Source organism: Electrophorus electricus, chromosome 17 (genome assembly GCF_041902795.1).
Source record: "Electrophorus electricus isolate QZ-2024a chromosome 17, ASM4190279v1, whole genome shotgun sequence".
Taxonomy (NCBI): Eukaryota; Metazoa; Chordata; class Actinopteri; order Gymnotiformes; family Gymnotidae; genus Electrophorus; species Electrophorus electricus.
In genome coordinates, this window is record NC_137513.1 from 18,296,515 (window position 1) to 18,312,191 (window position 15,677).

At 39.9% G+C, this 15,677-nt stretch overlaps 1 protein-coding gene and 1 long non-coding RNA gene across 4 annotated transcripts; one reads left to right on the forward strand and one right to left on the reverse strand.

Annotated features, from left to right (window-relative positions):
* Positions 1–4,251: 4,251 nt before the first annotated feature.
* Positions 4,252–15,640, reverse strand: LOC113588482 (uncharacterized). The gene is made up of 4 exons (XR_003411854.3): positions 15,480–15,640; positions 14,544–14,603; positions 10,175–10,318; positions 4,252–4,402 (listed from the first exon to the last, which is right to left on the reverse strand). It is a non-coding gene; the product is annotated as an uncharacterized LOC113588482 (long non-coding RNA).
* clrn1 (clarin 1) lies at positions 7,357–14,207 on the forward strand. Of its 3 annotated transcripts, none has more exons than XM_027027677.3 (3): positions 7,357–7,972; positions 10,164–10,343; positions 12,751–14,207. In XM_027027677.3, the coding sequence occupies exons 1-3, from the start codon at positions 7,720–7,722 to the stop codon at positions 12,870–12,872; spliced, it is 555 nt and encodes a 184-aa protein (XP_026883478.2). In that variant the 5' UTR covers positions 7,357–7,719; the 3' UTR covers positions 12,873–14,207. The 3 variants fall into 3 exon arrangements, with proteins under 3 accessions (XP_026883478.2, XP_026883477.2, XP_035390392.1); XM_027027676.3 differs by having other exon boundaries at positions 7,359–7,972; positions 11,146–14,207; XM_035534499.2 differs by lacking the exon at positions 7,357–7,972 and adding an exon at positions 8,685–8,809 and having other exon boundaries at positions 11,146–14,207.
* Positions 15,641–15,677: the final 37 nt, after the last annotated feature.

Consider the following 15,677-nt stretch of genomic DNA (forward strand, 5'->3'; position numbering starts at 1 on the left):
GCACTAATAACAATGTAATGAGAATAAAATAATCCGTCGTGTAAACTTACGCCATCTGCAGGCTGAGATGGTGTTGGGGTGACCCGGATGTGACATTTGCCAGGCTGATGACATATCGCGATATTAATTGTGAGATTTCCTTATCATCTTTGCTCTTCGCAGAAGGGCACAGTGCGGTTTACAGGGCACAGTTTGAACCTTTAGATAATACTACAACCAGACTTCCTGGCCCAAGGGGTCACACAGTCATGCCCAGCAAGGTTGCTTTAAACGTGTGCACACTTTAGACCGTTTCACTCTTTAAATCTTTCAAAGCACCACATTTCAAGGCCCAAGAGGTCACAGAATCATGCCCATCAAAGTAGCTCTGGGCCTGGGCAGACCATACAGTTTGACCCTTTGAACATTTTTGGCAGATTTCACCATGTTATTACGAACGTGGATACGTTATCTTATAATTATAAGCAGTGTGAGATGTGAAGCTAAGCGAAGCACATGTGCAGAATTTCTAACAATAGCCTGTTTTGTATAGCCTGGCTAACTGACCAATCAGTGAAATTAAATGTGGTTGCTGAGCCTGTTGCAGCTGGGTCAATTTAATTTGGTTTCATTGTGTTTAATTTTAAACTCAGCTGCGTGCCATGAGACACAAGTTTATCTGAGCATTTTTTGTTTTAATGCCGACTTAACCTAGCCATGTTTTACAGTTATCTTGAAATAATTAAGGTTCATCGCTAGAGGGTGCTGTTCATCTTTTTTTTCTTTTTCTTTTTTGTATTATTGATCAGGAAAAAACTATAAAATAGATGAAGTGGACGTTTTCTATGTATCATATGGAATTTGAGTATATGAGTGAATGTTACTATGTAAATGTATAAGAATTTGTGGATAAGATTATTATGAGATTATTTATAATCAAACGACTACACTATACAACCACATCTTCCTTTTATTTACATATTATACAGATATTTACATATATTTACATTTTACTTACAGAGCAGCTCCTCATTGGTTTGGCTCAGAAGCATCTTTTCGATGTCCTCTTTCTCCAGGTACTCCTGCAGGTTAGGCATCTCCTCCGCCAACCGCCTGAGGACAGAAGAGACGTGGTGTGAAGCGTAGCCCGCTGTTAAAGGCTACAGATATAGTACATCTGTGAGGCTAACAGCGCTTATTATATGAAGCCTTATAGAGGTCATATGGAATGATCTCATTCGATCAACCCTAATGTAACCCTTACAAACTTTCATGAACTCATTTGAATAACACTACCATAGCCCTTAAGAACGTTCCTAAAATGTTTTAGAATGTTCTGAACAGATTATCTCTTAAAGGTTAAATCCCTTGCAAGTCTTAGTCCTGCTCATCCCACATGCTGATGTGTGAGTGAAACAGTGCAGAGGTGTAGAGACCTGGACTTGGCGAGATGCAGGTCTTTCCTGGCAATTAGTGCTGCATTCTGCTGCAGGAGAACCAGAACATGCTTCTCCCCCCCCCCCCCCCCCCACACACACACACACCCAGGGGCACACATACAGGTGTGCACATATACACAGATACACATTCTGTTTAATTTCTTCACATCTGCAGACTAGAGTAAGCTGAGGTTATAGTGTTAAACCAGGTACTACATAAACAGTATATAGTATATATACAGAAGATATAGTGTTAAACCAGGTACTACATACAGAGTATATAGTATACATACAGAGTATATAGTTTTACCAAAAGATCGTGCTGATCTTTGATCTCCTGGTTCTACATCTCCAGCACCACTTTCAGACTCATAATGTCCTCCTCTATGGGCTGGTATAACACACACACACACACGCACACACACACGCACACACGCACACAGACACGCACACGCACACACACACGAATCATCACTACAGCCAGTACAATGGAAAGGTGGGAATGTGTACTGAATGTGTACTGACGTTATAAGTGAAAGGTGGAGGTACTGGTGGATGTGTACTGACACTATAAGGGATCTCTACCTGCAGTGACAGTCTGAGCTTCTCAAGTTCTTCCTCCAGAGATTTCTTCTCCTGTTCACAGGCCATTTTCATATCTGCCAGAGCAAGTATCATTACTGCTGGATATATATATATATATATATATATATATATATATATATATATATATATATATATATATATATATATATATATATATTACATAATTACTACTGGATATATAAAATATAATATATATAGTACTATACACATATTAGTATCACTTTTATTGGAGCCTAAAGGCTAACATTCATTATTAATTATGTTAGTATTATTGCATTTCCATAGTACTTACTCTTGATGGACCTGTTATGCTCCTCCTCCTCCTGCTGTTTCTGCAGGAGCTCTGTCTCCTCCTGCTGCTTGTGTTTCAGCATCTCCTGAAGAACCTGCAGCTCCTTCTGCTTCTGCAACCTCAACTCCTTCAGCTGCTCCAACAAACTGTTCTCCAACTCCTCCTTCTCACACCGCAAACACTCCAATCGGGCCACAGGCCCCACTACTGACACAGAACCACACACACACACACACAGAGAGACAAACAGAAAGACACACAGACATATGAAATTAGAAAGCCATATAGTGTAGAAATAGATTGATGTTATTCAGGGACCTCATTTATAAAACTTTGTGGATTCCAAAGTGAAAGTGTGTGTATTTTGCACAAATAACAGGAAATGGCATATACCCCCCAAAAAATTAGATTTCTAAAGCCTCGAGTATGAATTATTGGGAGATAGAGGCGACAATGCAGCGCTAAAGACAAAAAAGGAATTTTAACCACAGGTATGAGTGCCAGCACCAGCAACCGCAGGTGTGAGTGGCATTATATTTACATTTACCCTCCACATCCTTTGTGTCTGTGTATTCGTCCTCGATGCGTCCAGCACACCATCTCCAGAAACGCCTCATTTTTCCTCTGTCTTCTTCGGTGTCTTTCCACAGACTGATCTGTAAAGGTGTTCATGGGATTCCCCTCACGTGTGACATCGGGCCACAGGACATATGGGGTTCTAAAGTTCCAAGAGCGTAGATGAGTTGTTTTTCTTTGAATTTCCTAATTTCATTGCTGCCATAGCAACAACTGGCAATGCAAACAGATGTGTCATTAATGCAGTGACTCTACCTCAACCTGGATTGATCAACCATGTACGGCTCACCGGAGACTGTGATACGTATAACATCCCAAAGTGTACTTAATTCTGAGCAAAATCTAACTAGCCTCATTACTGCTGAACTATGAGGGGCCATTTAGGGAGAAATCAGGGAAACACTACTTGTACATACATATGAAACATTTTCACATAAATAGCCTACTACTTACATTTGTGTATAATAATTTAAACTTGCATATACACGCACTTGCCCACTCAATCTCTGGTGCGTAAACATAGAGTTGCACTATGCTTATGTTGGTATGGGGGTGTCTGTGTGTATATAACAATTTTCAGTGCGCCTGGAAGTCATTTCATTGTAATTTCAAGGCAGATATTTAACATGTGTACAGTGCGTATAATAGACAGAGAAAGACTGTTGAACTATTAATATTAGGACAGTTATTGACATTTGTGTAATAAGTAGTGCTTCTCTTAATGACAAATGTAACTGTTTTCCCATATAGAATTGTGTGCTTTATATTGTTTGGAAGAACTTTTTCTTCTCATTTAGAAATATGTGGACTAAGTGCTCAGATTGTCTTATTATTTATTATGCTCAGTCTCACCATTTTTGGCAGAAAACGTTATTACGAACGTGGATACGTTATCTTATAATTATAAGCAGTGTGAGATGTGAAGCTAAGCGAAGCACATGTGCAGAATTTCTAACAATAGCCTGTTTTGTATAGCCTGGCTAACTGACCAATCAGTGAAATCAAATGTGGTTGCTGAGCCAGTTGCAGCTGGGTCAATTTAATTTGATTTCATTGTGTTTAATTTTAAACTCAGCTGCGTGCCATAAGACACAAGTTAATCTGAGCATTTTTTGTTCTAACGCCAATTTAACCTAGCCATGTTTTACAGTTATCTTGAAATAATTGAGGTTCATCGCTAGAGGGTGCTGTTCATCTTTTTTTCTTTCTATTATTGATCAGGAAAAAACTATAAAATAGATGGTGGACGTTTTCTATGTATCATATGGAATTTGAGTATATGAGTGAATGTTACTATGTAAAGGTATAAGAATTTGTGGATAAAATTATGAGATTATTTATAATCAAACGACTACACTATACAACCACTTCTTCCTTTTATTTACATATTATACAGATATTTATATTTTATTTACAAGGCAGCTCCTCATTGGTTTGGCTCAGAAGCTTCTTTTCGATGTCCTCTTTCTCCAGGTACTCCTGCAGATTAGGCATCTCCTCCGACAACCGCCTGAGGGCAGAAGAGACGTGGTGTGAATCGTAGCCTGCTGTTAAAAGCTACAGATATAGTACATCTGTGAGGTTAACAGAGGCTAACAACCCCTGAACAGACTTTCTACTTCCAAGGAGAGCAGAGATATTAAGCCGGAAAGACGTCCGGCGCGCGACTTTTGTCCGCCGCCCGCCACGTTTAAAATCTCGTAGCGTGAAAACTGTGGGTCCGATCCGCGTGCCGCTCGAAGGCAATTACAGGGGAGATGCAGTCCTTTCCAACGAGCCCTGAATATGCTTTCTACTCTCAAGGAGCCCAGAGATATTTACCAATAAAGTGCCTCGCTCCAGACGGATGAGCGAGAAGCGCATGCGCAATTGCAACGAATTGGAGGAGGAAGTTTAAACAAACGCGCTGACTTTGAATACTCACATCTAGGCCGGGCCAGGTCCAAATGGCCTGCAACTCGGTGCGCATCACCTCCATGACTGTCCATGACGAACGCCACCTGCCACGCGTTCGTCCCGTCCCTGGCGGCTTTAAAAAATCGTAGCGTGAAAACGGTGGGTCCGATCCGCGTGCCGCTCGAAGTCGATTACAGGGGAGATGCAGCCGTTTCCAAAGAGCCCTGAACAGACTTTCTACTCCGACGTCCGTCGCTAGCACCGGCTGAAAGCTGAGTTCCAGAGCTTTCCAACGAGCCCGCGTGTGTCTCTCTTCTCCAAAGTAGCGGAGAGATATGAAAGGCTTAAAGGGGAAAAGAATAAAATGCGCACCGGTTTTAAATTCGCAGGCTACCTGCGCTGAAGGCGTGGAAAACGAGCACGTGACGGAAAGGCTTCCGTACCCGATGGGTCCAGCTCTCGTGGCCAGTTGGTAGCTCGAGCCCCTGGGGCTCATGTTTTCAAGGGTCGAAGTGCGCACGTGCTGATGACCGGCAACCTAGCTCCGTGCCTGGGCACAGTTCGGGCACTTTGACCCCCTTCAAGTGAACGGATAGATGGGAAAAAACATACTTCCAGGCCCACCGTGTCACATCAACCATGCAGGGCAAAGTGGCTTCGTCCCTGGGCACACTTTCTTGTGACTTGAGCCTTTAAATAATACAGGATCCAGACTTCCAACGCTCTCTAAATCACATGCCCAGCAAAGTAGCCTTAAACCTGGACACACAATGGAGACCATTTGACCTGTTAAATCATACTACAACTAGACTTCCAGGTCACACAGTCATGCCCAGCAAAGAAGCTCTGGGCCTGGGCACACCATCACATTTGACCCTTTAAATAATACTACAAGCAGACTTCCAGGCCCAAGAGGTCACACAGTCACGCCCAGCAAAGTAGCTCTGGGCCTGGGCACACTTCATGCAGTTTGACCGTTTAAATAAAACTAGAAACAGACTTCCTGGCCCAAGAGGTCACACAGTCATGCCCAGCAAAGACGCTATGCACACACACACATATGCACCCATGCACACACGCACGCACACACACACATATGCACACACACATGCACGCGCACACATAAGCGCACACACACACACACATATATGCACACACACATATGTGCACGCACACATAGTGGATGCTGGCTTTCCTGTTCCCGCGACTCTTGACCAGTCAGGGCTGACTCCACTGATCTCCCCCGTGCACCCAGACCCGCCTCTGAATGTCGCAGCCACACCCCCAGGACCCACTACCCACTACTACACCGCAAAACACATTTAAGGGCATTGTAAAATCACAACTTCTGAAATTCCATAGAATTTGCACATGATCTGAGGATTTTTGGCATGCAAAAGGGATCCTCTTCCAGGCCCTCAGAAAATGGGGCTTCTCTTGATCTTTCCTCTGGGAATGCCTAAAATGCTTTTTGGCAAAAAGAACAGAGGACATCAGAGGGGTAATCCCCTTGGTTACTGCCTTCTCCAGGGGTAGTGTCCTAATAAAAAGGATAGTAAAGGATAGATTTTAATCAGATTTATGGCCAATGCCCAAGTACTATACCAAAATAGGGTCATTTCTGCCTACAAAAAGAACCATCAGGTGACGAGTAATTACATTACTGTGAGTAATTAACAATAAAGATAAAATCATGACATTTGAAAATGAAACGCAAAAAGAAAAAAAAAAACCTGAGTGTTATTTTTAATTTGAAGATAGCTTGTTCTAAAGGCACAGCCTCTCTGTGTAAATGTTTGGTATTAGTATAGAACACTGTTGTCATTGTTTACATAATTTCATTGGAGAAAGGTAATCGTGCTCCCTAATCCTAATAGCGTGACTCCTGTATTGTTGGTACTTTATATGAAGATAACGCTCTTTAAAATCAGCTGTGCTATATGGATGAGCAGCAAGTGAATTTCTGTTAGTAGTCATTTGCTAATCTGAATGAATGTTATATCGCAGTCGCAAAGAATGTCAAAATATTGGGTTTTGCATTTCCATACAATATGAATTTCAAGTTTAATTGCCCTTCTTAAATCATCATCCAATCACTGGTATAGTTATCTTGTGTGGCTCACTGGCCTTTTGTAGGTTATTGCAGTTGCTTTTAGATTTGTCAACGAATGGCAAAGTCATTAATTAAACTAATTTGATATTCTTACAGAGAATACATTCACCAATGGGCACTTGGCAAACGTGCACGACTAGAACCGACTGGTGCTGTACTGAAATGTGATGTGTCTACAAACTATTTAAAAGGTAGCATGGAAACATTAACATAACGCAAAGCGTGCGTTCTGCCTAGAGGGCATATTCGGTGAGAACATTTTGGTATTAACGCTACTGGCATTAGGACTTTTTTTAGGACTTTTTTTTTTTTACTGGGGTTGTGCAGTGTTTGACAAATGACAAATTGATAAGTCATGTTTGTTTGTACAGGCTACTCGGTTCTGCGCAGTGCAATGGTCTGCAAAACGCTGCAGTTATGATCCTAATAGACAAGCAAATTTTGCTCAGAGCCACTCTATGGAATAACAAATCGAACTTAAACTCAGGGGCAACGAGGCTCTTGTCGTGTCATTTATCCCCTGAGGTGCTGGAAATTCAAACCGGTATCTTGGAGACGTAGGAAAGAGAAAACGAGTAGGCTACTGTAACTTTATCCAGAGACGGCATGTTATAGTCCAAACCATATCTGCAAAGATTAACCTAGAGGGATTATACAGTCTCTGCGTATTACTTGTTTGTTTAAATGGAAATGGTTGGTAGTGATGACATGCGCGTTCAGAAGCGTAGCTCTACACTGCACATCTGTCTGTGTGTAATACCATTCGAAGATGCTGCATCTTTAAAGAGACTGAACAAGACTTCGCCTTCTCAGAAATAATGCATAATCGTCAAAAGAAAGTTATATTTTCTGCTGGCGGGGTATTTAGTTTCGCTTGCGTGTTGATTGTTGCGACGGCCATGGGGACGCGTTTCTGGGTTAAAGCAACTGTTCTGTGCACAACAGGCGCTCAGCTGGTCAATGCAACAGGACCTGAGCTGGACAAATTCATCGGGAGTGTAAATTATGGACTCTTCCAAGGACAGAGGTTGAAACAATGTGGACTGGGTGGACGACCATTTTCCTTCTCTTGTGAGTAGCTGTTTCAGTGTTAATGGAAGAATACTTGTATCCATGTATAGACGTAAACTTATGTAATCACGAATTATGCTCTGATAATTACACTAGAGGTTACACGAATGTGAATTATGTAGCGATATCGATCAAATAAACCAACGAATTAACAAATCAATGCTGCCAGCGTACTTGCACAGAATGATGTTCGTTACAATTTATTGTAAAGGAAAGTTAACCATTTTAAAAGCGATGCAGAAAAACTCTCCAAATATATTCAGGTTTCCTCGTTGTTCTGTCAATCTGAACGTGTCTGTTTATAACAGACAGGCTACTAGCAGCAGAATTCTTCTCTAATGAGTTTTGAAATCATCTCAGATTTAAGAGATTCTGTCCACCTAAACTATGATGAACGAGAGAATCTTCACGGATCTGGGCATGCCTGAATATTTGCTGCCCCTCCTTACGCAGTCATATCCTAGGACGACTATTTTATCGCATCATTGTTTCTTTTTAAATGATTACTTCTGAAGCATCAGTTAATTAAATCACTGAATTAATCAACGGAAGTATTATGTTTCTATGCAAAACCGCGTTCAAGTTATCCGCGCATTAGCGATTCGCGGGCTGCGTCGCAATTGCATACTGTTTACTAATACTAAATGTTTTTGAATATATAGTATGTAGTCCGGTTAAAATGGTCAGATTTGAATCTACTCAAAGACCCAGGAGACAGGTTTGGATGGACACTGGTCCCATAATGCAACGCAAAACGGAAAAGGAGGAGCTACTAGCGTCTGGAAAATTTTGAAAAAAAAATGACGAACGGCATAGATGGTTCAGAGACCTTTGCAGGTGAACGGTCTATAAGTTTCTTTAACATACAGACAGTCTGCTTCTTCTGGGTGCTATAATGTCACTAAGCACAGTCAAGGACATGCTGTCTAACAGCGCAAAGGGGAACAAACGACATGCCTAATGAGGCCCTCCCTTCAAGTCGCTTTGTGTAAAAGCGTCAGCTAAACGTCTGCTATTATACTAAGACAACTGTTTGAAACGCATGTTACTTTGTTAGCTAGCAGCCTTGCTGTAGTAGTGTTTGCCCTAGGTAAGTTGGGTTAGGTAGCCAATTAGCCAGCCAACTAACCTAGCTAATATTTACATCTACGGCATTTATCTGACGCTTTTTTTTTCAGGGTTAAGGGTCTTGCTCAGGGGCCCAACAGTGGCAACTTGGCAGTGGTGGGACTTGAACCAGCAACCTTCTGATTACTAGTCAAGTACCTTTACCACTTAGACACCACTGCCCGCAGGTAATTTATCTTATCCATATTTGTAAACAAGGTAGAAAATGAGGCCTTGATATTTTAGGATTAATACAAACGTTGATGTATTTCTCATTAAGTTTATATATTACATGACAATGTTCACTAATAAAGACTCAGATCTTACAGTAGCTAATGTTGCTTAATTGACATGTAGAGTTAAGATAACTTAACGCTAGCTAGGTTAGCATTATCTATCTTCCCTGGACATGGTAACTGTTAGCGTGAGCCAAGAATAGTTTAGGTGTGATAAATTATGTTTAGGTGCGATACTAAGAAAGGAACAGTAACTTGCCACAAAGGGAGGACTGAGAAATGGCGAGGAGGGAGAGTGAAGAGGGAGGGAGAGAGACTCCTGCTTCTAGACATTAAAGTGAGATTAAAATAACATGCAAAAATCAATATCACTTGTTTTCTGGTTTACTTATAGGTTGGATTAATAATAATACTCCTCTGGCCTACAATGGTCACCACAATAATAATTGTAAGAGAGAAATAAAGAAATAAGCAATTAATGTCTAGTCCAACTTTCTCGAGGTCCTAGTCTTGTCCCGATGGTGTGCTAGTCTACACCAAAGCTGTTCCAGACGCAGGAAAGTCACTGTTCCTCTTTGCTTACAGAGCGTTAGGTTTAGGTAAGCAGCGGAATACCGTAAAACTGTGCATATAGGCGCATTAGCTTTAAAGCGTTGATGACTAGGCCGCGAATCACTAAAGCTCGGATAGCTTGACCGCGGTCATGCAAATTAATTAAAGCTTGCTTGGTCAGAATTGGACAATGACAGATTCGTTAATTATTTACCTTTGTCCCTCTCTTTCCCCTACCCCCCACCCCCATCACGGATTGCAATGAAAATTATACATCTTTCTCTCATTCTGTACAGTTTTTCCTGACCTGGTGGATGTGATCCCCGTTAGCCTCCATGGGAGTGTGCTCTTCTTCTGTGCAGTGCTCATCCTCTTCTCTTCTCTATGTTCTGCTTTTTTCATGTACAATGCCTTTGGTAGTCCATATGAAACCCTGCATGGACCTCTGGGCCTATACATGTGGAACATGAGCAGCAGTAAGCCTCAGACACTCACTTGTACAAACGCACATGTGCACACAGACACACACCCTCACAAATACCTGGAAATGCCATTTCTGAAGCTTGGCGCTGTATTGTTCAGTAACCTCTTAGGATGAAGGTTGGGATTGGCAGGCAAAATAATAGTCTTGGAAAATATACTTCACCCTGCTGGCCAGCACATCTGGAGTGTCAAATGTTTCTGTTGTAAATATATTGATGGACAGCACCAATTTAATAGGCTATCTGGTGTATCAATGTAATGACAGTATTTGGAGGGCAACGTCTGGACCATGTTGACAAACTGGAACAAATGATATGTTTTAATACATAATACAGACAAAATTGTTTCATATTTGTTTACTGTCAAAACAAAGCAAATTTACATTTTGGCATTTAGCTGACACTTTTATCCAAAAAACATGAGGAACTGAGGTTAATGGTCCTTACTCAGGGGCCCAACAGTAGCAACCTGGTTGTGGTAGGAATTGAACTGACAAGCTTCTAATTGCCAGTCAATTACCTTAACCACTAAGCTACAACTGCCCACAAATTTAAAGCAAGTAATTAAGAGCATACATTATAGAACAATGCTTGTTTCTTTGAAACCATTTTGAAGCAACAAGAAGCATTCTGTGTGCTTCAAATTCAATAACCAAAGTTTAAATCAAACAGTGTAGTGGTAAAGGGTTCATTTCTAACTCCTCAAATACATACTGAAAGTCCTACTATAAATAATGAAATAACGCAGACTAAAGATCTACATGACCCTGTAATCAGAATGCTTGTTGTCTGGCAGGTGTGTGCAGCTGTCTCATCCTAATACTCTACGTGTCTGAGGTCAAACTGCATCGTTTGTCAGAGAGCATCGCTAACTACAAAGAAGGCCACTTTGTCTACAAGACATATACTGAGAAGTTTGAATACTCCTTCTGGCTCGTATTCCTAGTTTTCCTCACGCATTGCCTCAATATCCTACTGATCCGCCTGGCGGGAGTCCAGTTTCCCTTCTGGGAGGCCAAAGAATCTGAGGCAAATACAGGAGCTGCAGATCTCATGTACTGACCAGGCCTGTCCTACCACAGTGTTAGCGTCACAGCTCCTTAACAGGAGTAACGCTGCAGCTGTTCAGGTTTGAAGCTGACCAATCAAGGCACCCCTGAGCCTATTAAACTGAATCTTTCCACTCTCAAGAGAGATTGTGTTTGAGGAGTGTCCCCTAGCTCTGTGAGGAGTCACATCTCACATTGGAGGGTCCCTGTCTTTCAGCCAGACTTATGATCCTGTTTTATTTTAAAGATCAATATTGGAAATGCCTGTTGGAAAAAAATAATACATTTAATCAGCTGGGTTGTAAAGAAACTATAAATGTAACTTAGAGAATGGGAATCATTGAATGTCTACGTAACATTACACTAGTAATGTTGAACACTTGGTAACAATTACATTTATTTTGTGGTTAGTACAAAAACAATATACCAAGGATCACTTATCTGTTTTACGAATATCTGCTATTGATATTTAATCTCATGCTCTTACTAGAAGGAATCATTTGATAAAACTCTGAATCTAACATATCCTTGTTTAGATTAACTAATGGATAAGCAGCAATGTTATGTGAATAGTCTGACTGCACTTCAAAATACAAATCATTAAGGTGTATTAACAAAACAATTTAGATTTTCTGATAGAATTAAGTAAAAAAACTTGTTTTAATTTTTAGATGATGTTTAATTTCAGTTTTAATTACTATATTAATTAGGATTACACCTTGATCAGTGTGCCATAGCTGCGCAAGATCTAGCATTTTTTCTGTGAAAGAAGTAAATGCAAAAGTGTTACCAACCTTCTCAGTAAAAAAAAAAAAAGTACACTGAAAATCTATTTATGTATAAATATGAAAAAGGAGGAAACAAAGCATTACAATAAGTAATGGCACCTCTGCACTCAGTACTTTGTGCTCTGTAATCCGTACTCCCTTAGCCAACATAAAAGCTAAGGGAAAGTCAACAGAAAGTCTTCTGTTGTAATAGAATGTAGGAACCCATTAAAAAATCCCCCCCCCCCCCCCTTCCAGAGTCCTTGGTTCTCACCTGTGGACTGTTGTCTTTGAGATACCCCTTAGCTTTTTATAGTGAATCATTTCATGCTAATAAAGATGCATGTTACAGGTAACTATTCTGCTGGACATTCCAACCTTGATCCAGTAACAGACAGATCTAAAATCTTACAGTCTAGAGTGGGAGTCCATGATGCCATGTGTCACACTGGGAATTAGGCTTTTCCTGCATTCCCTTGACACTCTTGATGCTTATGGTCTAAGATTTTCTATCTTCTGATGAAAGAATCTTGTACACTACAATGATGATTAGTGAACTTCAGCTGTACTTTTGTGTTTCCAAAGGGTTTGCTGATGTATACTTCTGCAGGATGAAACCAATGAACACCACTGCCTGTCTGGTCACTGGAGGTGGTTTTCCCCCCTCAAACCTAGTTAATGTGCTTGGTACAGTTGTCCTCTTCTAGGCATGTTCACATGGATTCAGTTATTTAAAACTTTGTGATTATCATCCTAACATTGAAAATGGGTCTGAAGTTATTTTTAGTAATTTTAATTTCATTGGTTATGACACTCATCAGCCTTTGTCGTTTTATTTGTTTATTATCTGATACAGAAAACATTTGGTCACCTTATTTATATTTCACTGGAACAGAAGTTTATGGTAAATTCATGCTAATATTCAGTGTCTTTGGGTTCTTGAAAAGCACTATATGCATCTCATGTATGATTATTATTATTCATACAATTGGCAAATATGTCAGTTACACTTTGTTAATTTCTAGAGGTGCTAATTGTGCGATGCATAGTGCTAATGCACCTTTTCCCAGAAATATCACATTTTCAGTGTAAGATCAAGCTGGTAAATAACATGCTTTTTAAAAGCCCTTTATTGATCTTTTTCACCAAACACTGAATGTGTATGATAAGTGACTATTACACTCGTTGAATACATTTAACACTTGTTGCTTCTTAGTTTTGAGGTTAAAGGTTTGCCTTGAATTTAATAGATGACTCACTGCCTGTGGGTGTGGCCAAGAGCCAACAAATAGCGTTGACAGATTGCATGCATGCTGTATCGATATGGGCAACACCATTTCCTACTAGTGTTCCCTGAGTTATTGTTCTCTGGGCCCATATTTGTGCAACAGATCGCCAAGAAGGGGAGTTTTGCAATCTGTCACTAGCTCTTCCACCAAATGTTTCTTATGCCCATTTTAGACCTTATATATTTATGCAATAACATCTAAACTGCATCTCATCTCGGTTATACTTTAATCTTTATTAGATAAATTTGATCCATTACTAAGAATGATTCTCTACCTCCTAGAGAGTGTTAGGGTAACCCAATTCTAGAGGCAGCAAAGTTATAAGGCCTTTGAAATTGTAATCATTGCTGACTATTTTGTACTGTTTGGCTAGCAAGATAGCTAGTTTCATAGTGAACAGTAAGTTACCTTTGCTGATTTTTGTTCAGAGTGCAGGTGGGTTGCATTTAAAGAGTTTAATATGTAAAACTACAGGTTAAAGATGGCAGCATTTTAAAAAGGAGATGGGAAATCTCAAATGTGTCACTCTTATGAATAATCTCTTTAATCCTTTTACGGGATCCTTCAGTTCCACTTCAATTAAAACCTTGGATACATCAGGTTTATGAACACACAGCTTTCAGGAGAGTTTATATTTTAGAATAAAATGAGTAGGGTTTTTGTTTCCCAGTTAGCAGTCAGTCCTTTCCTTGTCATTGATACGCTTGTTAACTATTTTTATTGTTATGGTTGTTAAATAAAGAGCATTTCTGTTGGAAGAAATAGTACTCCCTGGTGTTCCTTTCCCTCCGATGCTACAGTTTATTATGCTAAAAAAAAAAAAAAAAAAAGTAATTCTACACCGATTTAAGTACATTCCAGTTTAGAGTTAGGTTTATGGTTAACCCTAACCCAGTTCTATAGGCTACTATGAACAGTGAGTGGCAGAAAAACAAAAAGAAAAGGAACTTGGCATTTTGCCAACAAGTTTAATCTCAAACTAGTTCTACATTTTTCCTGTGTATAATTAAAATCATGTCTATGACTTTTGTCCTTGGTCATACTCAGCCAGGTCACAGTCACATACATGGCCTGTGCACTTCCACTTACCCTCAGGTGTGCTTAGTGTCATGTAGATTTGAATAAAGGGTTCACTTGTTTTCTGTGGGACTGAAAGTTTGGATTAGAAGAAAGGTCACATAAATATATAAGTGAGCTACTACATTGGTCTCTTACCAACAGAAAAGTCAAATTTATTTATATACAGCTTTTTACATCAGTTGTCACAAAACAGCTTTACATATGTCTGAGTCCATGCCCCCAGTGAAGAAAAAAATAAAAAGGCAAGTAAAAAGTTCCTAGAGCATGAAGAAGAAACCTTGAGAAGAACCAAGATTCAAAGGTGGGGGGAGGGAGGGGGGCCTACAGAACAAAAGGTAATTATTCTTGTTACATTTATGGGTGTCGGGTATCTATACAAAATGTTCTGAAGAAAATGTAGTCCTGGGCAATTTTAGTTATAATGTGTTTATAGAACTATTCTGTTGCTTTCCTGATATTCTGAGAAAATTTAACATTTCAGTTTAACTCATTGCCATCAATACATGTCAGAAAATACAGGAACCCTACTTTGAGATTTTTTGCAGAGCATCATGGGCATGAAAATGAGATGATGCATTTTTTTTTTTTTTTTATCCAAGGGAGCTTCTAATTGCAACTCAACTTTGGCCTCATTATTTCACTTTAGTGTTAGCGCAATGCCTGTGTTTAAGTTAAATTAGTTAAACACAGGAGAGTTACTTTCCCTGACAGCTTCTACTACATTCCATACTGGAAAACAAATATAGCCTTCTTTAAATTGTGGCTTTCAAGTGTTGAGGGAGAAATAACTGCAGATAACTATTGGTTACAGAGCAGTAGGCTACATGCGTAGACTACCACAAGGAGGAGAGCACTGCAACACTAACAGCATTTTAAATCATTTTAAATCTAACAAAATTTTAATGCTGTTATTTAAGGTTTATATGCAGTTTTTTTTTACCATACCTTCCTCGCAGCAAAAAGAAGAAACTCCTCTCCAAAAGGTTTCTTCCTGACAGCAAAACTAAGGTAAAGTCTATAACATGTCACCTACAGATGGAGAATGGCTTTTAAATCCTTTTCTTTAATGCGGTTAAAAGGTCTTACAATGTGATAACTGATCCTTTAGATAAAGTGTGCTCAGGTAACGCCTCGTCATTTCTG

What these genes read in the sequence shown, in the direction of transcription:
- clrn1 (XM_027027676.3), top strand. Translation starts at nt 7,720, where the DNA reads ATGCATAATCGTCAAAAGAAAGTTATATTTTCTGCTGGCGGGGTATTT. An exon ending in ACGACCATTTTCCTTCTCTT is followed by an intron (nt 7,973 to 10,163) that starts GTGAGTAGCTGT and finishes CATTCTGTACAG; the next exon opens with TTTTTCCTGACCTGGTGGAT. An exon ending in CATGTGGAACATGAGCAGCA is followed by an intron (nt 10,344 to 11,145) that starts GTAAGCCTCAGA and finishes GTTGTCTGGCAG; the next exon opens with GTGTGTGCAGCTGTCTCATC.